This window comes from Thalassophryne amazonica, chromosome 20, assembly GCF_902500255.1.
Source record: "Thalassophryne amazonica chromosome 20, fThaAma1.1, whole genome shotgun sequence".
Classification (NCBI taxonomy): Eukaryota; Metazoa; Chordata; class Actinopteri; order Batrachoidiformes; family Batrachoididae; genus Thalassophryne; species Thalassophryne amazonica.
In genome coordinates this window covers 53652553-53675052 of record NC_047122.1, presented here as the reverse complement: position 1 = coordinate 53675052, position 22500 = coordinate 53652553, and the positions used below count along the sequence as shown (strand labels likewise).

General features: G+C 38.7%; 2 protein-coding genes across 2 annotated transcripts; both read left to right on the top strand.

Moving 5' to 3' along the window:
* The first annotated feature begins 6729 nt into the window (after positions 1-6729).
* On the top strand, positions 6730-8216 carry LOC117501877 (homeobox protein Hox-A13a). The gene is made up of 2 exons (XM_034160844.1): positions 6730-7436; positions 7755-8216. The coding sequence occupies exons 1-2, from the start codon at positions 6779-6781 to the stop codon at positions 8000-8002; spliced, it is 906 nt and encodes a 301-aa protein (XP_034016735.1). The 5' UTR covers positions 6730-6778; the 3' UTR covers positions 8003-8216.
* Positions 8217-18623: 10407 nt separating this feature from the next.
* On the top strand, positions 18624-20669 carry hoxa11a (homeobox A11a). Its single transcript, XM_034160765.1, has 2 exons — positions 18624-19383; positions 20169-20669. The coding sequence occupies exons 1-2, from the start codon at positions 18705-18707 to the stop codon at positions 20399-20401; spliced, it is 912 nt and encodes a 303-aa protein (XP_034016656.1). The 5' UTR covers positions 18624-18704; the 3' UTR covers positions 20402-20669.
* The last annotated feature ends 1831 nt before the right edge of the window (positions 20670-22500 follow it).

Here is a 22500-nt window from a genome sequence, read left to right as displayed (position 1 = left end):
TTTGCCTCGCAGACATGTCGAAGGTGGCGGGAACGGAAGTGGGGAAACTGGACTTTAATCAGTGTTTAAGCGTGTGAAAGATCAAAGTTGGGAGGGGTGGGGGGCGGAGGGGGAGTGCGCCCCCCGCGGCAGACACTGCAGAACGCGCCCCTCAGTTTTACAAGCGGAGCCCAACTTGAACTTGACCATGGAGTCTGCGCAGTATGCACGCCATCAAACCCAACAGGCATCAAGGAAAAATAAATAAAATAAAACACAAAATAAAAAAAAACTGCGAGGTTCAGTGTGGTCTGTAGACAAGGAGGCTGAAACGCCAATAAAGTAAATAAATAAAATAATTTGAGAAAGAAGAGAGAAAGCCTGGATATCTTCATCCTGTGGCCCCTCCCCTCTCCTTTGCTTCAACTTGGCCTTGAAAGTGGATGACGCAGCTACCAGGGAGTTAACTGTCTGATCTTGGAGTGAAACATGTTCTGGTGACGGTGCAGCTGGAAGTTCTGTGCTGTAAGAGCAGTTTTTTTATTTATTTATTTTTTTAATCCTTTCTCCTTTCCTGCAAACCCCACAAAGGACTTAGCGAGTCTGTGAGATCAGGCCCGCGTTTCCCCATTAAAACACAGAACATCATGGAGGATGGGAGGATGGCTTACCACCAATTCAGCAGCAGCGCGGCAGCGCGCCAGGTGCAAAGCCTCCACGGTTCACGAGCGTGCGCGCCTGAAAGTCTTTCCAGTGGCATCTTTTAGGAAAACTGAAGTTCCTCTGGTTGCAAATGGATTGTACTTAAAGAGATGCGGGGTGTCTGATTCTTTTAAATGAGACCACATTTGTAAAATTTTGGTTATACGAGTATGTATATATCTTTTTTTTTTTTTTTTTGAAACGTTGTGGTCAGATGACGACATTTTTCCTCCTTAAATTTACAAGGTGTGGTGCAGATGGCTTCAACACGACCGGGCCGTGTGTTTAAGTGACGTTCCATACGTTCACCTACTAACACACACACACACACACACACACACACACACACACACACACACACACACACACACACACACACACACACACACACACACACACACACACACACACAGAGAGATACGCGCGTGTCATTTAATATTACTCATTTAGGCGGATTTTCGATTTATTTTTGGGCATTGTCAATTTAAATTTGTGTTATGATCATCCAGGCCTTCACTTATATATAAATATATATAAATACGAGTATATATATATATATATATATATATATATATATATATATATATATATATATATATATATATGTTTGTATGTATTTCAAAAGTTACTGCAAAGAACCAATGCTGCGTTTGGCCTAAAGGCCTGCTTGTAAGGATAAAAAACAGCAATGACCAGGATGCATTTTACTGCAGTAAAAACAAACAAACAAACAACAACAAAAACACAAAAACAAAAACAAAAAACCAATATATATATAATTTATATTTATAATAATTAATGTATAATTCACTTTTCCCCCGCATGTAAACCTTATTTCAAAAGGCTTAAATAAGGCTTTCAAAAAAATAAATGACTGTATGAGCGAATAGATAAATGAAGTGTTTTAACATCTACTGTTGTTTAATTTAAATATGTCGATATTTGGTGTTTAACACTTTATCGACCATACTTTCTGTTTTTGCTTCAGCACCCAAAGAATGGAAAAATTAAACAAGCATCTTCATTTACATTTAAGCAGCGTCAATGTAGTTGACATTAATGCTTATCTGTGAAGAGACTGTTTTTTTTTACACTGGTAATATTTGCCCAAAAAAGTGTTCTTGTTTCACCTTGTATGTGTGTACTTGGGCCTATCTCATTTTCCTTGATAATAGCACATACGGGGGGGGGGGGGGGGGGGGGGGGGGGGTCAACTCCATATGACACAGAAATTTCTCAATGTCCACATGGGTTTATTTAGCAACATCTGGTTATTTCTTTCTTAAAGGTGCATATATATGTGCCATTTATGAACATTCATCTTAAAATCTCTGTCCAGCCACTGCAACCACGAACACTGCTCCTCTTCGTGCGTATATGTGATGAAGCTTTCCCTGAAAATAAACTATTTATTCTGATATTCCTGCATGTGCCTACAACCTCTGGCAATAATTATGGATTCACCGGCCTCGGAGGATGTTCATTCAGTTGTTTAATTTTGTAGAAAAAAATCAGATCACAGACATGACACAAAACTAAAGTCATTTCAAATGGCAACTTTCTGGCTTTAAGAAACACTATAAGAAATCAGGAAAAAAAATTGTGGCAGTCAGTAACGATTACTTTTTTAGACCAAGCAGAGGGAAAAAAAATATGGAATCACTCAATTCTGAGGAAAAAAATATGGAATCACCCTGTAAATTTTCATCCCCAAAACTAACACCTGCATCAAATCAGATCTGCTCGTTAGTCTGCATCTAAAAAGGAGTGATCACACCTTGGAGAGCTGTTGCACCAAGTGGACTGACATGAATCATGGCTCCAACACGACAGATGTCAATTGAAACAAAGGAAAGGATTATCAAACTCTTAAAAGAGGGTAAATCATCACGCAATGTTGCAAAAGATGTTGGTTGTTCACAGTCAGCTGTGTCTAAACTCTGGACCAAATACAAACAACATGGGAAGGTTGTTAAAGGCAAAAATACTGGTAGACCAAGGAAGACATCAAAGCGTCAAGACAGAAAACTTAAAGCAATATGTCTCAAAAATCGAAAATGCACAACAAAACAAATGAGGAATGAATGGGAGGAAACTGGAGTCAACGTCTGTGACCGAACTGTAAGAAACCGCCTAAAGGAAATGGGATTTACATACAGAAAAGCTAAAAGAAAGCCATCATTAGCACCTAAACAGAAAAAAACAAGGTTACAATGGGCTAAGGAAAAGCAATCATGGACTGTGGATGACTGGATGAAAGTCATATTCAGTGATGAATCTTGAATCTGCATTGGGCAAGGTGATGATGCTGGAACTTTTGTTTGGTGCCGTTCCAATGAGATTTATAAAGATGACTGCCTGAAGAGAACATGTAAATTTCCACAGTCATTGATGATATGGGGCTGCATGTCAGGTAAAGGCACTGGGGAGATGGCTGTCATTACATCATCAATAAATGCACAAGTTTACATTGATATTTTGGACACTTTTCTTATCCCATCAATTGAAAGGATGTTTGGGGATGATGAAATCATTTTTCAAGATGATCATGCATCTTGCCATAGAGCAAAAACTGTGAAAACATTCCTTGCAAAAAGACACATAGGGTCAATGTCATGGCCTGCAAATAGTCCGGATCTTAATCCAGTTGAAAATCTTTGGTGGAAGTTGAAGAAAATGGTCCATGACAAGGCTCCAACCTGCAAAGCTGATCTGGCAACAGCAATTAGAGAAAGTTGGAGCCAGATTGATGAAGAGTACTGTTTGTCACTCATTAAGTCCATGCCTCAGAGACTGCAAGCTGTTATAAAAGCCAGAGGTGGTGCAACAAAATACTAGTGATGTGTTGGAGCGTTCTTTTGTTTTTCATGATTCCATCATTTTTTCCTCAGAATTGAGTGATTCCATATTTTTTTCCCTCTGCTTGGTCTAAAAAAGTAACTGTTACTGACTGCCACAATTTTTTCCCTGATTTCTTATAGTGTTTCTTAAAGCCAGAAAGTTGCCATTTGAAATGACTTTAGTTTTGTGTCATGTGATCTGCTTTTTTTCTACAAAATTATACAACTGAATGAACATCCTCCGAGGCCGGTGATTCCATAATTTTTGCCAGGGGTTGTACAAAATATCGAGCATGCAGCTTTAGCAGACTGTAAATTCAACATTTAAGAGCGCTGCTGGAGGAACCGAAACGCCGAAACAAGGGAAACACATCTAAAACACAGGTCAAGGTCACCTTATGATTAAAGGTTTCCACGTAAGAGCAGCGGCGGCGTTCAAGTGGCTTTATGTATGACAATTCCTTTTCATGTCGTCTTTCCTCATCTCATCATCCGCTACGTCCAGGGAAAAGTCGCCGCCCTGTGGCGCACTGCTTTGACCACAAAATCATATTAATCATATTAGCCGTTATGTTATATATAAAAAACACATTTCCACCACGTGCCATAAACAACTTGGAAATTTGTAAACCGTCTGAGGGACAAATTTTATGTCAGAATTTGTGCGACATAATTTTTCCTCCATGCTTGGGGCTGAGAGGCTGAAAACAGATGAATGAGTTTTGATTCATGACCAGTAAAAACCCTGCAGTGGCGCTCAGAGTGGATTCCAAAGAATCTCCGGGGTCCTTCAAACGGTTCAAAGGCGAACATCAAAAACAAAAGCAATTTGTCTGCAAATTGCCCATATTTCATCCTTCATTGAAACTATGTGTAAGATTTTGGATGTCTGGGTGAAACGCGCGTGGTTTTGTTGGAGCGGTGCGTGCGCTTCGGGATGTCTTGGGTCTGAGCTGACAAGGATGTGCGCGCTGCATGGCGATGGCGCATTGTTACCACTGCAGCATTTGCAAGCCACAGTCTGCACAGTGATCCAAGCGTGTATAGCGTTGACTGCGCAAAATGACAAAGGGAGTAAAACAAAACACGACGTGTGTTTATTTTCAGGGTTGCAAGGGAAGGGCCGGGTGGCTGCTGTAACAGGTTCGGCCTTGTAGTCCCGTGAGTCATGCTGTAAGTGTTCAGTGTTCATTCAGCGCGTCCAGTCGGTTGTGATCAATGGTTTCACATGTGACATTCCTCAACCAGCCGAACGTGCTGGATGAGGAATTCGCTTGTATAAAAAAAAATAAATAAACCAAAACAACAAACGTTACCATTTCTTATCACTTTTACACATTAACATATCTCATAACCATTTAATAAGCACGATCCTCACATTTGCCGCATTTGAGATTCATCTTTCTATATTCTATTCTATTCTATTTCTATATTTCTATATTGACCTTTACACATTTTTTTTTAAATTTCTTTGATAGTAATAGTGCCATCAGGAGAGATATACCTTGCTTATAAAAAGCTAAAAAATGGAACAAGCGTGTAGACCCAAACAATCTACAGGTCAGCCTTGTATTGCAACAAAACAGATTTTGTAAAAAAAAAAAAAAAAGTATAAATTAAATGTTTTCTTTGATACACTGTACCAGTGTCATCAGAAGAGCTGCACTTTCACTAGAAAAAAGAAAAAAGGAAACATGACTCAAGTATGCATAATACAAATACTACGTTGTATATGTGTGTATGTGTGTGTGTATGTATATATATATATGTGTGTGTGTGTGTATATATATATATATATATATATATATATATATATATATATATATATATATATATATATATATATATATATACATACACACACACACACACACACACACACACACACACACACACACACACACACACACACACACATATATATATAAAGCCTGTCGGAAGCCACACACTGTTTTAAGTAGTTGGAGTGTCTGTTTCAATGTTGTAACATAAAATAACCTTGCAAATATATTCTCCCAAACACGTCAGCACTCGACCTACATTTACATTTTCAAACTCTGGTGACAAACCGCGTGAAAGCTCCCTATCTAACAAAGACGGAGGGCTACTGATCGTAAACTAGCAGTCACGTCCACCAGTGCTTTCTTTTCAGAGATCACAACAGTTTCACACGTATTTGCTAAAAAAAAAACAAAAACAAAAAAAAAGATTCCGAAAACATCTGCAAATTACAAGCAAGATTCTTTTTTGGTTTTTCAATGCGGAGGCGACGTTGCGTGCATGTTCGAGTAGAACGTGTAGATAGTGGGAATGATAGTAAATGTTAATGTCCACCGATTCATTGGGACAGGAATTCTCACCCCACTTCCTCTCAAACGGTTCCTTCAAAGTCTGAATAGCCCGACAGGCTGGACGGCGAGACGGTAACTTTCAACTTGACCTTGGCCTCCAGCGGCGTCTGTGTCCTATGTTTAAAACACACATACGCGCACGAAGCTACCACAACAGATTTGTCTTCACAGATTGATTTTTAAACAAAAGCGAAAACATATTTCTCTTCATTGCACCTAAAACCACAAAGTGAAAATAAAAAAAGTTATTTACAAATAGTTGCATGTGTATGTAAAAGTGAGATTTACGCACTGACGCTTACGCACTGAGGTTAGAAAAATATTAGCTCCTTGTGGATTCTAGAGTATTATACGCTGTAACGTTATAGTAACATATAGTAATGCGTGTTTAGTATGTTACACTCAGCTGCTAAGGCGACGCAGACAGAAACGGACGCTTGGCGTTCATGCGTAAAATGTCCTATTACGCACAGACAGCTCGCTCGCTGCTGTAATTTGTAATCATCAGCTACTTTTCAGGAATCGACTTTCTTTCCAATCTTACATAAATATTAGTCACCACTAACCAAATTTATCATTCATTTGATAATCTGTAATTTGACCTCATATCTAACAGAGATGTGCACATTTTTTCCCTTAAAAAAGCATGGTTCTGCTGCAACCACCTAATTCAAAAGTACCTTACTCCGCCGCATTTTTCTCCATTTAATTATCTCCACTCGGGGATGTTTACCGTCCTCTTTGCATAGCTTGGTCACGTGGTAACGTTTGAGCCAATGACAGCGCGACCTCCGCGCTCTTGAACGCGTCAGAGCGCCTTTACTCTCCGGGAACCAGTATCTCCCTTTTTTCAGTCTGTAGGCTTTTTAAAAAAGAGCCAGAAGCTTCAATGTTGGATGCCGTGCTATGACAACGTCACTGCTCCTCCGTCCTCGCTGGGTCGACCCCTCGGTGATGTTCCTCTACGACAACGGCGGCGGTTCCGATGAAGTGAGTAAGAACATGGAGGGTTTCGCTGGTGGCAACTTTGCTGCAAACCAGTGCAGGAATCTGATGGCACACCCCGCGTCCCTGGCACCAAGCTCGTCTTACTCGTCCAGCGACGTCCCCACCTCCGGCATGGGCGAACCGGTGAAGCAGTGCAGCCCGTGTTCCGCGGCTCAGAACTCCTCCAGCGCCTCGCTGCCGTACGGGTACTTCGGTAGCGGATATTACCCGTGCAGGATGTCACATCACAGCAGCATAAAGTCGTGCGGAGCGCAGCCCCCCTCCGCGTACGGGGAGAAATACATGGACACGTCCGCCTCCGGTGAAGATTTCACCTCTCGGGCGAAGGAATTCGCTTTCTATCCGTCTTACCCTACAGGTCCGTACCAACCTGTGCCCAGTTACCTGGACGTTCCCGTGGTACCAACGATCAGTGCGCCTTCGGAGGCCAGGCACGAGTCCCTGCTGCCTATGGAGAGCTACCAACCGTGGACTCTGGCTGCGAACGGGTGGAACAGCCAGGTTTACTGCGCCAAGGAGCAGCCCCAGCCTGGACACATCTGGAAACCTCTTCCAGGTAGGCTACACCCGTCAGGGCACCGGACTGAGTTGTTGGCCAACAAAAGGACACGCAGTGGGGCGTGCAGAACAGCACCAGATTAATTTATATATTATTGTTAAATTAATTATTGTTATTTAGTGGCAAATTGCGCCAATTTTATTCTTTCTTGACATGTTGATCAGGTCATTATATTTACGCGGATGTCTGCTTGATTGAACAAGTCATAGAATGGGTCTTTAAAAAGTCATATTTTTGACCACACACTTTATTTTTTTGCATGAACACAAACGGAATCACGTGAATCATTTTGATCGATCTGCTTGTGTTTTCCAGACGCGGTGTCCCACACCGGAGGAGACTCGGGCTCGTACCGACGTGGACGAAAGAAGCGCGTGCCATACACCAAGGTGCAACTGAAGGAACTCGAGCGCGAGTACGCCGCCAATAAATTTATCACGAAGGACAAACGGAGGAGGATATCAGCGCAGACCAACCTGTCCGAGAGACAGGTGACGATATGGTTTCAAAATAGACGCGTAAAGGAGAAGAAAATTGTGAACAAATTGAAAACCATCAGCTAGTCTCTCCGTGACGTGATGGACAGCGTGGAGACTAACTGTAAAAGCGCGTGCGCGCGCTGCGCAATGCGCACTCACTTGGACACCCGGATTGGAACATTTCAATCGCTTCCTGACTCAACACGATCCATTTGTATGTTGCCAGATGATTTTCCGGAGATTCTGGAAGAAAACTGGACCATTTATGTCCAAAATGTCTTGTAAAATACCGAGTCAAGTGGGGAGAAAATTATATATATATATATATATATATATATATATATATATATATATATATATATATATATATATATATATATAATCTGCAGAATGTGTGGCTTGTTTTTTTTTTTTTTTTTTTTTTGGCATGTTCACTCAAGGAAATGTGACTCCTATTATGTGCCACCGAGCTACACCTTTATCTGCAGTTTTATTGAGAGTGCGAAATGCGGAGGTTCACAGGAACTGACATGGATTTGTACCTTGGACATGTTAAATATTAATCCACCCCGCTCACACGCTTTGCTTTTATGTGCTCTCATTGATATCCAATTCATGGTGCAGTTCTTATTATAATGCTAAGATAATCACCCGGGATATTTGTTCATATCCACCATCGCTTTTATAACGTGTGCGTATTCATCATGAGGTTGTATGTAAAGTCAATTCCGGCATGATATTCAGGATATTTTGTCTGTGTGTCGGTGTTAAAGTCCGTCCCAATAAAAAATATGGACTTGGTTGAATTTTATCTTGGCAAATTAACCGTTTCAGTCCCATCACAATGAGAGACCACATCTTTTTGCTTTTACATTGACATGTCAACTTAAAGATCGAATTTAAGACGATCAAAATGTCATAATATTAGATTTATGTGACTTTTGTATGTTTTCTTTATGTTTTTCCCACAGAAAACCAATTTGACTGCAAAAAATCGACACAATTCTATAATTAAATTGCAATGTTTGAAAACACCAGAAGTTAGTTGACGCCAATCTTGGCAGAAATGTATGGTCGTATCGCCCTCTAGCGATGGTTTCGAGATATTCCCGAATAGATTATCAGTGTCCACAAATGACAATAATAATAATAATAATAATAATAATAATAATAATAATAATATCAACAACAACAACTTGGGTTGGACTTAAGCCGCATTAAACCAACACGAATAAAAATATATTATAAAACTTTCAAATAGCCAAACATGTTTTTAAAATCCGTTATTAATACTATGTATTTTACTTCCCGTTGCAGTACAGTAGAACTATAATTATTAATTCAAAATTATAGTACGATCGTTCAATTTTAATAATAATAATAATAATAATAACAACAACAACAACAACTTGGGTTGGACTTAAGCCGCATTAAACAAACGAATAAAAATATATTATAAAACTTTAAAATAGCCAAACATGTTTTTAAACTCCGTTATTAATACTCTGTATTTTACTTCCCGTTGCAGTACAGTAGAACTATAATTATTAATTCAAAATTATAGTACGACCGTTCAATTTTGTGCACGTTTGACTACGTAGGCTATATTTTTTCTTCTATAACGTTGTTTTGAATTTCTGTACAACGCCTTAAACGTCGACAGAGCAAAAGATATTTAAACTTTGAAATTTTGACAAATTTTCTTATTTAATAAATTATTTCAGCACATGCTGGGAAGTGCAGTTACCCTACGTATAGAAGTAACATTATAACTTAGAAATCTGACAAAGCGAGCAGCGTCACTTTGCCTCAATTTTCTAATAAGATCCGCATTGTTGTTATTATTATTGTTGCTGATAATAATAATAATAATAATAATAATAATAATAATAATAATAATAATAATAATAATGTTGTTATTGTAGTTGTTGCATATATTTTATGCTGATTGTTTAGGCTAAATAGCCCAAAAAGCAAAAACACAAATTCTTATAATCGTGAATTTCTTTGATTGGAAATTATAATTTAGGATTTAAACACTTAGTACACTTTAGTCTGCTTGTGAAACAAACCTGGTAGATTTTCTGAATTCTTGCGTGGTTATATAATTCATTTATTAGAATTAAGAAAACACAAAACATATATGCTAATAGATAGATAGATAGATAGATAGATAGATAGATAGATAGATAGATAGATAGATAGATAGATAGATAGATAGATAGATAGATAGATAGATAGATAGATAGATAGATAGATAGATAGATAGATAGATAGATAGATAAACATTGGCAACTGTGAGAAATTATTTTATTCAGGGTTTTCATTTGAAACCGGACATTAATTTCAATGTATCGTTCACTGATCACATCACAGATCCATGGTGCAAAATAAATAAATAAATAAATAAATAAATAAATAAATAAATAAATAAAACAAACAAAAAAAATTTACAAAACTGACATTTAAACGTGAGCACTAAATATTTTTCCTTCTTTTCTTTGTACGGTTGCACATAGAGCAATGAAACGCATTTGAGGCCAGAATTTACATCAAATATAACAATATTTATTTCTGTATGTGTGTCTGCTTATTTGCTAAAGTCGAGCGCATCGTTGTGTTCACGTGTTCTCGTGCAGCAAACGGCTGATGCGTTCAGTGTCCCACCTGCGGCCGCGTGGCACAAAAACGTTCACAATATTTGACAAAAACTATTTAATTTGACGTGTGTCACCTTTATGAACTGGAATGTCTCCTTACTGTATTTTACATGCTTGTATTTACACCTTATAGCCACATTTGTTTTCTCCCCTTCCGGACACGAAACACGTTACATGATAACGTACCACTCGTCAAACGGGCGGTGAAAACAGATATCCACACTGCAGACAAACATTGCAGCCTTGTTTAGTTTTGTCCACTTGCTACCTCTCTTTAATACAAAGAGCTCTTACAACTTTTGGACGTTGAACTCAACTTTACAAGTTGAGTTGAGCTGTAAAGTTGAGTTCAACCTCCAAAACTTGTAAGAGCTCTTTATATTAAAGAGAGGTAGCAAGTGGACAAAACTAAACAAGGCTGCAATGTTGAGTGCAGTGGCTCTCTGGCTTTAGGCTTTTAAAAAGCTGAGTGTTTAAAAATATTTTAAAAAAATAATTGCAGAACAACAACATAAATATACTCTAATTTAGTCGAAATAAACAGACAAAAATAATAAAAGAAAGAATGATATATATACATATATATATATATATACATATATATATATATATATATATATATATATATATATATATATATATATATATATATATATATATATATATATATATATATATATATATATATATATATATATATATCATCTTGAGACCTGGATTTGAACTGCAAATGTAGTTTTTGAATGAATGAATGAATGAATAAATAAATAAATAATTAAATAAATAATATATATTTATTGTATAGTTTATATGCTTTAAGACCTCAAATTGAGCTAGAAATGTAATTTTTGAATGAATGAATGAATGAATAATATATATTTATTTTATAGTTTATATCATCTTAAGACTTGAATTTGAACTGGAAATGTAGTTGTTGAATGAATGAATAAATCAATCAAACAGTAAATAATATATATTTATTTTATAGTTTATATCCCCTTAAGACTTGAATTTGAAAAGGAAATAAAGTTGCTGAATGAATGAACAAATCAATAATAATTATTTGAACTGGAAATGTAGTTTTGAATGAATGAATGAATGAATCAATAATCTATCTATCTATCTATCTATCTATCTATCTATCTATCTATCTATCTATCTATCTATCTATCTATCTATCTATCTATCTATCTATCTATCTATCTATCTATCTATCTATCTATCTATCTATCTATCTATCTATCTATCTATCTATCTATCTATCTATCTATCTATATATATATATATATATGTTATATCCTCTTAAGACTTGAATTTGAAATGGAAATGAAGTTGTTGAATGAATGAATGAATGAATAAATACATCATTCAATAAATAATACATATGTATTTTATAGTTTACGTATATCCTTTTAAGACTTGAATGTGAACTGGAAATGTAGTTTTGGAATGAATGAATGAGTGAATAAAACTCCCCGCATGTGAACGCAGGGTCTCAGGGAGGTCAAAAATATTCCAGCTCAAAATACATTTCTCTCTTTTTTATTCTTACATCAGTGATTTTATTAGTCATTTAGCTGATGCTTTTATCCAAAGTTACTTGTAGTCACGAGGAAGGGGGGGGGGGGGGGGGGGCACGTGCTGCCGTTTGATCGCTGCCACCGGTTTGGATCACTTTTGTTCTGTCAAATCTGTACTCGGCCTACTTGGAAAGGTATTATTATTATTATTATTATTATTATTATCATCATTATTATTATTATTATTATTATTGTCCTCCCATCTTATAAAGCCGCATATTCCACTCATGGGTCACAGGGAGTTGGAGCCCATCCCAGTGGTCACTGAGCTCTATTCCTATTCGTCTTCTTCTTATTATTATTATTATGACATTTATTATTTCAGCTAATCGCTATTTCAGATAATTACACAATATATATGTTTTAAAATGTTTAACCACATTAATTTAAATATCCCTGGATTAAAATAATATGCTCAACTATTATATTTGTAACAGCCCACAATGTAACAAAGCATACAATAATATAAATATATAAAGGCTACAACTGATATTCCGCTACCCTTTTTCTTACATTAATATTCTACTGCTTGTAGCAATAATAATAATAATAATAATAATAATAATAATAATAATAATAGGAAATATGCTTTGAAAACAGCTACAATCAAGAATATGTGCATGATTAAATGTAGAGGGTTACTTTCATTCACCACATGGCAGCCTTCTGCACGGACACGAGCTCACCTGCGGTGTCAAAGCACTCCCACGTCCTGTGACGTCACACACAGCGGCGCTCATGTGTGTCACATAAGGACTCTGGAACGAGAGAGGAGCGTGCTGTGTGGCTTCCCAGGACATTCCGGCGCAAACACACACACACACACACACACACACACACACACACACACACACACACACACACACACACACACACACACACACACACACACACACACACACACACACACACACACACAGTAGATTTATTTGCGACAGTAATGACGTCACAGGTTCACGTGCTCATTGGTTCATTGGGGAGAACCTCTGCATTTCATTGGCTCTGAAAGGACCAAAACAAATCTGAAACTCCCGCCTTCATGAGTGACGTTAAGCCAAAGCACCCAGCAGAATGCTCCGCCCACCCGACTGTGGGGGCCGGACGGACTTTGCCTCACTGTGAAAGATTTAAACTTTGCTGCCACACTCAGGCGAAAGTGTGAATTTTTCCTGAAGAGGTTTAAAAGGTTTAACGGTCTTCTTAAAATGAATAAATAAACATTTAAAAAAAAAAAGCTGCACATTGTCCTTTGACCAAATTCACAAATGACAGGTGAAGAAAATTATAATCTAAATGTTTATATATTACAGATATTAATAGGAAAAGCTGTCAATTTTTTAAAAATATCTTCAGCTCTTACTTAATATGCACTCAAGCCCTGACTCATTGGATTTCCATTAAATTCTCTTGCATGAATGTGATTTGTTTGAGTTGGGGCTACATTTATTTATTAGATGGAAATCCTGCTCATAATTGAATTGAATTCATCTAGTGAGTCATTTTTTGAGTGTGTAATGAAAACAGGTTCTGTTTGCTCGCTGAGCTGAAACATCTTAATTTTTTAAAGTGCATAATCAGAAAACAACATTCCAAAATTGATGCAATAGGAACTTTAGTGACAAAAAGCTTTTCAGATGAGTGATCAGACAGACACATTGACCTTCGCAGTGCGTAACGGAGACCTGCACCCTTCCAACCAAAAACCGAGCAAGAAAAGCATGAAGTAAGTAAAAACTGATCCAAAACGATGACAACAATCAAACGACAGTATTGACCGAAATTAACTAAAATCTTCCTCTGTGTCAAACCACTTTCTCTTCGCGATCTGCCGCCGCTGTTCCGTCATAAAACCTCACTGTGTGCATTTCTATATTTTATTTACTGTGGATATTCATGCTATATATGTGACATCCTGCAGCCACGTGTTAGATTGCGTTTTCCAGTGTTCTTTGTGTCTATTGTGTGTGTGTGTGTGTGTTTTGCCTTCACTGTTATTATTTGCGTGCAAAAGAATAAAATGGTGATAATGAAAATAAATACCATGCAAATCTTGAAAAAGAACAATGCATTATTATCTTACAGTGCTTATATTTTTCCGCCACAGGAAAAAGCTCTTAAAAAAAAAAAAAAAAAAAAGCTCTTCTGTTTTTGCTATCTTAATATGAACGCCACGCAATGTTCAGATTCCTATTCTGGAACATATGATGCAGAATTTATAATTAAAATATCGCGTCGTTATTGCGCCAAATAGAATAACCTCTGTGCGTAAAGGTCATATAATTTGTCTGTATTCAATTTCAGCACGAGACCAAACACGATTTATCCTGTCCTGCGTGGACCCAAATATACTAAACTTTGAAAGAATTCGTCAAATTACCACGTTCAACCAAAACAAGACGGTGTTTATCCATTTATCAGACTACAAATAGGAAATTAAAAAAAGGAGATTCAGCAATGCATCAACATTAAAATGTTCAAAAGTACAAAAAAACTGCGTTATAAGACGTCGAATTTGGAAAAAAAAAGAGGAAAACTCGGGTATTTTAACCGAATTATAAATATTATTCTGTTACTGGTGAGCAAATTAAGTCAAAGTGCAACAATGTTTAAAAAAACTTAATATTTAAATAGAATTGCATCTCCTCGGCAAACCACACCGTCATCTATACAAATACACATTCTTAAATTTGTAAATTAAATTAGTCGTGTGTTTTTGCGCTTCAGCTGAAATGCGAAAGTGGCGCGTGACGTAACCTTCTTTCTTTCTTTCTTTCTTTCTTTCTTTCTTTCTTTCTTTCTTTCTTTCTTTCTTTCTTTCTTTCTTTCTTTCTTTCTTTCTTTCTTTCTTTCTTCCCTCCACTGTGTCCCTTTGTTCACGTTCAGTTATCCTGACGCCTCCTTTTCCAGCGGCCTCTGCAGTTTAATCCAGTACTGTGGTTCAGTGGCGCTCCCGTTGACCGTGGATTTGGTCCCCGTGTGGTCTTACTGGCCCCTCTGTCGTCGCCATCGTCATCGGCCCACATTTCTGTCACCTGTGGATAAATCAGGAGTTGAACGCCAAAAAGAAACACACAAATGAAACGTGGATGTCTGTTTCCGTGGTTTGGAAGCTGTAAACCTTTAATGCAGCTCATTTTCCTTTCAGTTGTGCACTTGTGACTGCAAACTGCAAAACGGCCGTCATGTTTAGACAAACTATTTTAATTCTTCTGTGATCTTTATTGATGTGCATTGTTGTGTTTAATCTATTACAGTTGCACATTAATGAGTGAACGGTTGGCGCCCGTCTCCTTCTTTTTTTGCGCGTCGGGCTGCGGGGTGTCTATTCGCTCAACAAACCGCGCTAAAAGGCTGTTTTTATTTTCACATTAAAAGAATATACACAATATAGGATTTGTGGCGCAGGTGTGGTGCTGTTTTTTTTCCTACGTCATAAAATGAAAACAAAACCGACACCCTAAAGCTGTGGGTTTTATTTTGTTTAAAGTACAGGAGGTTTCTTTGTAAGACACTGAATGCGCCTTTTAAAGCCTTTAGGCCTACCTGCTTTGGCGTTAAACTGTATTTTCACAACTTTGACTTGTTGTCTGACAAGCTTTTACAGCGTGTACAGATTTAAATGTCTACATATCACATTATCTGTCTGCCAAGAATAGTTCCTTCTTAAAGTATTGTGTGCCACATCGAGTTTGAAACCGGCATTTAATTCAATCACATATCTTTTACGCGTAAAACCTAATTCGCATTGGCTATATAAACAACGGTGGTGTAGTTTCCCTTATTTTGTCTCTTAAAAAACATTATATTCTCAAAATCTGGTCGTTTGAACACACATAGCTCATACGTAGAACACATATAGCAGCGCGTAAATGCGCAAAATCACAAAAAACACTACATGGTCAAATCCCAATTGGTAACGCATTCAATAAATCTAAACTATGGAGAGTTTAGTTACGTAGATTTGTATTTAGACTCACGTTTCAGTCAGTCTTTTGACCTCAAGCTGCAGCGTAAATGCGAAAGCAATCAAAGTAACTCCATCCGGGGCACAATGGGGCCTTGCTCTCTGTGAAGGGCTCTTATCCCTCCCCCGAACTTGAAGTCGACCGTTCAGACAAAGCTTTGGCTTTGAAAGCTTTTCCGCTTAGACGCAGTCTGCAGTCTGGATCACCAAAATCACGATCAGAGAATCAGAACATGCTCTTTTAAAACAAAACATTAAAAGTGAAATACACCTTTGAAATACACCTTACTGCATGTGCCTGCTTTCGGATAATCATGTTTACAATTAAGCATCGGTAAGACAAGCTGATCTAGTAATTAAACAGTCTCTTTGTTACCTTAGCCGTGCGCACAATGTGATCTTTTCCTTGGTCTTGGAAATCCACCGTTGCTGACTTTGAGTCCTTGTAGGTGGCGACTTCCTATCACGCTTGGCCAGTTTTGTGATGTCTGTCTGGCCGATGGGGGTGGGGGGGAGCACAGCAAAATACGATGGCAGCTATAAAAACCCAGGTCTATGCACTGCCGGGTTTGGCTTTCCTGGGCATCCTGTGCTCAATTACAGCTTAAAAGCTTCAGCACAACTCGTAGAATTTGTCTGGATTGACTAGAGGCGGAGCGTGTGGTTGCAAAGGCAGTAGAGCTGTTTGTGCGCCCTGCATTTTATCCAAATAAAATGCTCTATAACATAGTCCTGGTCCGAGGTTTGTTTCCCTTGTTTTTATACATCCATGCGTAAAAGATGCATGTGATATTTTAAAGTTTTGTTTCAGATTTACCGCCCAGGGCCCCTTGTATGCACAAGTCTATGTCCAACTCTGGGGCCGCAGCGATATGTTTCTTAATACGAGCTGAAGACCTTCATTCACAGCACATTAGAGTCAGGTTGCAGCCTCGCCAAAACTCCTTTAAAGATGGCCTCATCTTTGAGAGGCACTGAGACATAAAAAAAGAAAAGAAAAGGAAAATCATTTTGAAAGTCAAGAAGCAAGGCAGAGTGGCCTTTACATTATTTTTTTCCCACATATTTTTCATATTTTTGCTTAAATACTTGATCACAGTAGCTACACATTGTTCACTATATTCATACGAAGAGATTACTGGAAAATGTTTGTTGTGTACTATATATATATATATATATATATATATATATAAAGCTGAGCAAGCGCTGCTTGTTAAAATGTGTATATTTGCGCCTAAAATCGTGCGTAAAATGGTAAAAGTTTGGATCCTACATGTTTTGGAATTGGCGTAATCCATTCAATGTAAAGATAAAGAAAAACAGTTACGAGCTTATTATTTAGAGGCTAAATTGGATTAATTTAAATTAAAAAAACAATATTTAACAGTCGGATTTTTGCAAAAGTGAGTTTCAGACGATTTTAGCTCATGCGCTATTTTGTGGTGCTCTGGTTTTGTTTATTATTGTGATCAAGGACAAAATATGATCCGTTTATTCATTAATTTGTTTCGTAGGATAAAAGACAATAAAACTGTAATTATTTAAGTTAAAAATTGCTTACTCCAGAATTATTTTATATACCGCTTCAATGAGTTTTGTAAGAGCGTAGTTTGGACTGTTCTACAGATGTATGTAACGCATGACTGCAGCCAGTTGAAACATTAGCCGCTACTTTGAACATGACCCTGATAACCAAATGTCCACTCAGCCAAATGGTGTGTTGTAAAGCTCCAAATGAAGACGACACATTTCTAAAAGCGGACATTAAAGAGTGGGTGGCTTTCTATAGGTGCTCCAGTTTCACATTTAAACCCAGTAACTCTGGATTATTTAATTTTATTGTCACTCAAGGCTTCAATGATGAGTTACACTGAATCCCACACATATTACACACACACACACACACACACACACACACACACACACACACACATATATATATATATATATATATATATATATATATATATATATAGTCTTGCATAATAATAATAGTATAATAATAATGATAAGATAAGCAAAGAAATGTAAAAAGAATTACGCTTACGCACAGATTTGTTTCCATATCTGGGTATGTAGGCGCACAGAACATCTGGGAAACTGGTGCTAATATTTTCCTAAAGCTTCGATTTAAAGGCGCCACCACGGTGTTGTTTTCTTTTTTTGACTTTGTCACATATTAAGGAATGGACGCACAGCATGACTTTAAAAACGCACTTTCTCTTTCCTACACCGTTGCATGCAGCCACACACACACACACACACACACACACACACACACACACACACACACACACACACACACACACACACACACACACACACACACACACACACACACACACACACACACACACACACACAGAGCCTGAAAAATCTGTCAATTTCTGCCACGCGGTCACGTGATCTCCTCCTCAGTGGAGTGGATAGAGATGGCTCTCCACGTCATCTTACGCCTCCAAATTTCTACCGAGCGAACCTGCTTCAAAGAGGCAACAGCCACGGCGCCTCAGAGCCATGTTCAGGGCGGTTATAGAGGAATCAAACCACAACCATACACTTATAGCAGACGCTGAACGACGATGATGGATTTTGACGAAAGGGTCCCCGTCGGATCGAACATGTATTTGCCCAGTTGCACTTATTACGTGTCGGCGGGGGCTGATTTCTCCGGTCTCCCATCTTTTTTATCCCAGACCCCGTCCTCCCGTCCCATGACATACTCCTACTCCTCTAACCTGCCGCAGGTCCAGCCCGTCAGAGAGGTGACGTTCAGGGACTATGCCGCCATTGACGCGTCCGGTAAATGGCCGCACCGGGGAAACTTGCCCCAGTGCTACAACAGCACGGAGGATATGGTGCACCGGGACTGTCTTTCGGCGCAGACGGCCGTAGTAGGAGACGTGTTCGGTAAAAACAGCCCCGCAGCCGCCGCCGCTGCAGCGTACCACCACCATCATCACCATCACCACCACCACACGAGCTCCGGCTCCGCCGCCTCCAATTTCTACGGGAACGTGGGCAGAAATGGCGTCCTGCCACAAGCCTTCGACCAGTTTTACGAGACTGCGTACGGAAACGCGACCGAGAGCTCATCCACAAACGGCTTTTCAGGGGAAAAAACGACGTCGAAGCAGCCGAGCTCTGCGCCGGAGGACGCGCAGTCGTGCCGTGACGCCGAAGCGAAGGAGCCGCGGGAGGACACGAGCAGCCCCGAGTTATCTTCCGGAAACAATGAGGAGAAATCCAGCAACGGCGGCCGTATGTATTAAAAGTCAGAGCCTTTTGGTTAGGAGAGAAAGTTTGCAATCTAGCGTGATGCTATTAAAACTTTTATATGCTGTTTTATAAGCATATAAGGTTTATAGAGGGCCTGTACCCCCCTCACCACCACCCCCACCCCCAACAAAACTTTGTTATAAACTGCAGGATCACGTGTTTGGAATTGAAATTGGCCGTGAAAGACATCGGTCCGGTGATTTTTCTCTAAGAACCACTCATATTTCCAAAAGAGCACTAAAAATATAAATTCCAACAAGGACGGATTTTACGCATTTGTCCAAATGTGCCTGTTTCACGGTTTCTTATCCTTAAAAGAGTTACACGCAGAGACGGTGATGTCTGATTTAAAGCTCAACAATTTTGCTAAAGCTGTTAATGTTTAAAAAATAATAATAAAACTCCCTTTTTCTTTATTTCAAACCAGTATTTTCATTTTCACCGTGTAACGCAGTTTATTCTCATATTCACCTTCCAAAATTGAAAGGTCGTTGTTGAAAAGGTCAAACCCCCCCCCCCCAAGTGTCTTGTCAACACAACCAGCAGAAAATGTCCCGATAATCTTTTCACTGTAATATAATATCACATATGACACATGAAATGTTGAAATAAGAAATATATCATTGCTGGTTTATGTCGGGGAAATCTGCTCACGTGTGTTCCGTGTAAGCATTCAAAAGCGTGTAAATCTTTTCATGGGCAATTTGAAATGTTCATATTTTCTTTCTTTCTCTTTCTCTCTCTCTTTTTTTGGGGGGGCTTCACAGATGGACAGAGGACGCGCAAGAAAAGGTGCCCTTATTCCAAATATCAGATCAGAGAACTTGAAAGAGAATTCTTTTTTAGTGTGTATATCAACAAGGAGAAACGGCTGCAGCTCTCCCGAATGCTCAACCTCACCGATCGGCAAGTAAAGATTTGGTTTCAGAACCGCCGCATGAAGGAGAAGAAACTGAACAGAGATAGATTACAGTATTACACGTCCAATCCTCTGCTTTAGGTGTCCAAGCAGCACTCCAGCAGCACTGGGACTTGACTGCTTTTACAGACTCTCCAGTGCGCCACAATGGCTGCGTCATGCAGGAACAGTGGCAGCAGCAGCAACAACAATAATAACAGCCGGGTGGTTTCGTTTCAAGTTCGAGGATGACCGGATTTGGTGGCCAGAATTATCTAATGTCAGATCACGACCTGACACCAGTCTGTGGATTTCGATTTTGCTCCCCAGACGCGTTTTGGACTCAATAAACTTTACGCGTAAAGGACGCCAAAAAAGATGAAAAAAGAAAAGAAAAAAAAAAAAAACCGTGACTATTATTGTGATTCACAGGCGCCTTTGCTTATTCTCTTTTCACGTTCAAAATTAACAGTCATTAATTGACTGACCCAGTGTATTTTGTAATCAAAAGATGTATTTTACTTTTTTCTGTTGTAAATCAGAAAATTGTTGATTGATATTTGGTGGCGAATACGTGACTTTAATAATTGAATCATGTGGAACTTTGGTGTGACCAAATAATGAGTCCGAATGGATCAGAATGTATTGTGTTTCAGTTTCGTGTGCTTATTTATTTTGTAGCCACTTGTTTACTGTTTTCCTTTGTTGCCGGCTTACCAAGTCAAACTCCATTTATTCAGTTCGCGCTGACCTCAAAACGTGCTTTGTTGTATTTCTGTCCACAGAGGGCTAAGTAGCAATATTTTTGCGCAAATATCAATAACCAAATTGTTGTTTTGATTTTTGAAGACTATCAATGTGTGAATGAAGGCCAAACCAGAGAGATAAGCTCGTCCACTGGACTCTTGTGGAGTTGCACTGAGGTACGGCCCAACATATTCACGCATCGGTCGGCTGTTGATATTACAGTTTTTTCTTGACTTTTGATATCTTGTTGTATAATTAAAATAAAAAGCAACACGTGTGCTATCAGGGCAAGGCCGGTAAGTTTCACCGCACTGCATAAACTGCTTGGTATGCCCAAAAGTATTCTGTATTATACTATATTTCCAAATAAAACACAAATGAATATTGAAATAAATCGATCTGTGCGTGGTGATTGTTGTATTTTGTCGTGCAAATGTTTTGTTCTGCATTTTTATACATTTACGCACACGCGAAACATTTTACGCACGTAAAACCAATGCGTAAACCTCAAAGGTTTGCGTTAGATTTAGCACAATTATGTATTGAAGCATAAAAGAAACACGTAAAAATATGTGCATAACTATACAAGTTGATACATACGCAAAATATTTGTGCGTGGTGGTTTTTGGCAAATAATTTTATGGATTCACTCAGAGATTTTATGCACGCAACATCGATGTGTAACACTTGCGTTAGAATGATCAGAATTTAAAGCACTTACGCAAACGGGAAACATTATATATATTCAAACCCCACACCAAGAATTGAGACCTAACTTGGGATTTTTGAGGAAATACGCAAAATATATTTGAGCGCTGGTGATCTGAGCACGTTTTGGGGTTAATAGAGGCGCAAACTGCCTCAAGCAAATGAAACACGTCATTAATCTGTTTTTAAAATTTGAACATAATTCTAAACAAATAGTTTTAAATCATTAGATGTTGAATTAAATATGTGACTGTGATCTGAACATTGCACCACAGCATTTTGAGCTACAGGCTCTTTTGCAGCATTCAGTGTTGCATGAATGTACCCTTTTTTCTCTCTCCACACCATTTCACAAACGAGCGGCCTCTACACAGTTTTCTGCCTTTTTCTTCCAGCATGTGTGTGCGTGTTCGCGTGCGCTTTGATGTTGCACAGCCAACCAACGTGCTGTGGCATACAAGCTGTCATGTTTGGCTTTGGAACCGCGTTTCCAACAGCCTTCTCCTTTGGCCAGGGTTGCCATATTTGCAGTTGTTATCTGTGCGTTTATAGGAGCTAGCCGCGGCGCATTGGCGTTCATATATGACAGTCAAAAGGGCCATAAACGCAGGCAGAGAGGCTGAAGTTTATGGTTGCTTCTCTCTGCCATAGTCCGGCCTTGCCTTGCGCATCCTTTACTGCGCGCTGGAATTCCGTCTCTAATTACGGGACATCCTCCCCGTTGCCGCGGCAACGCGGCCATAAAA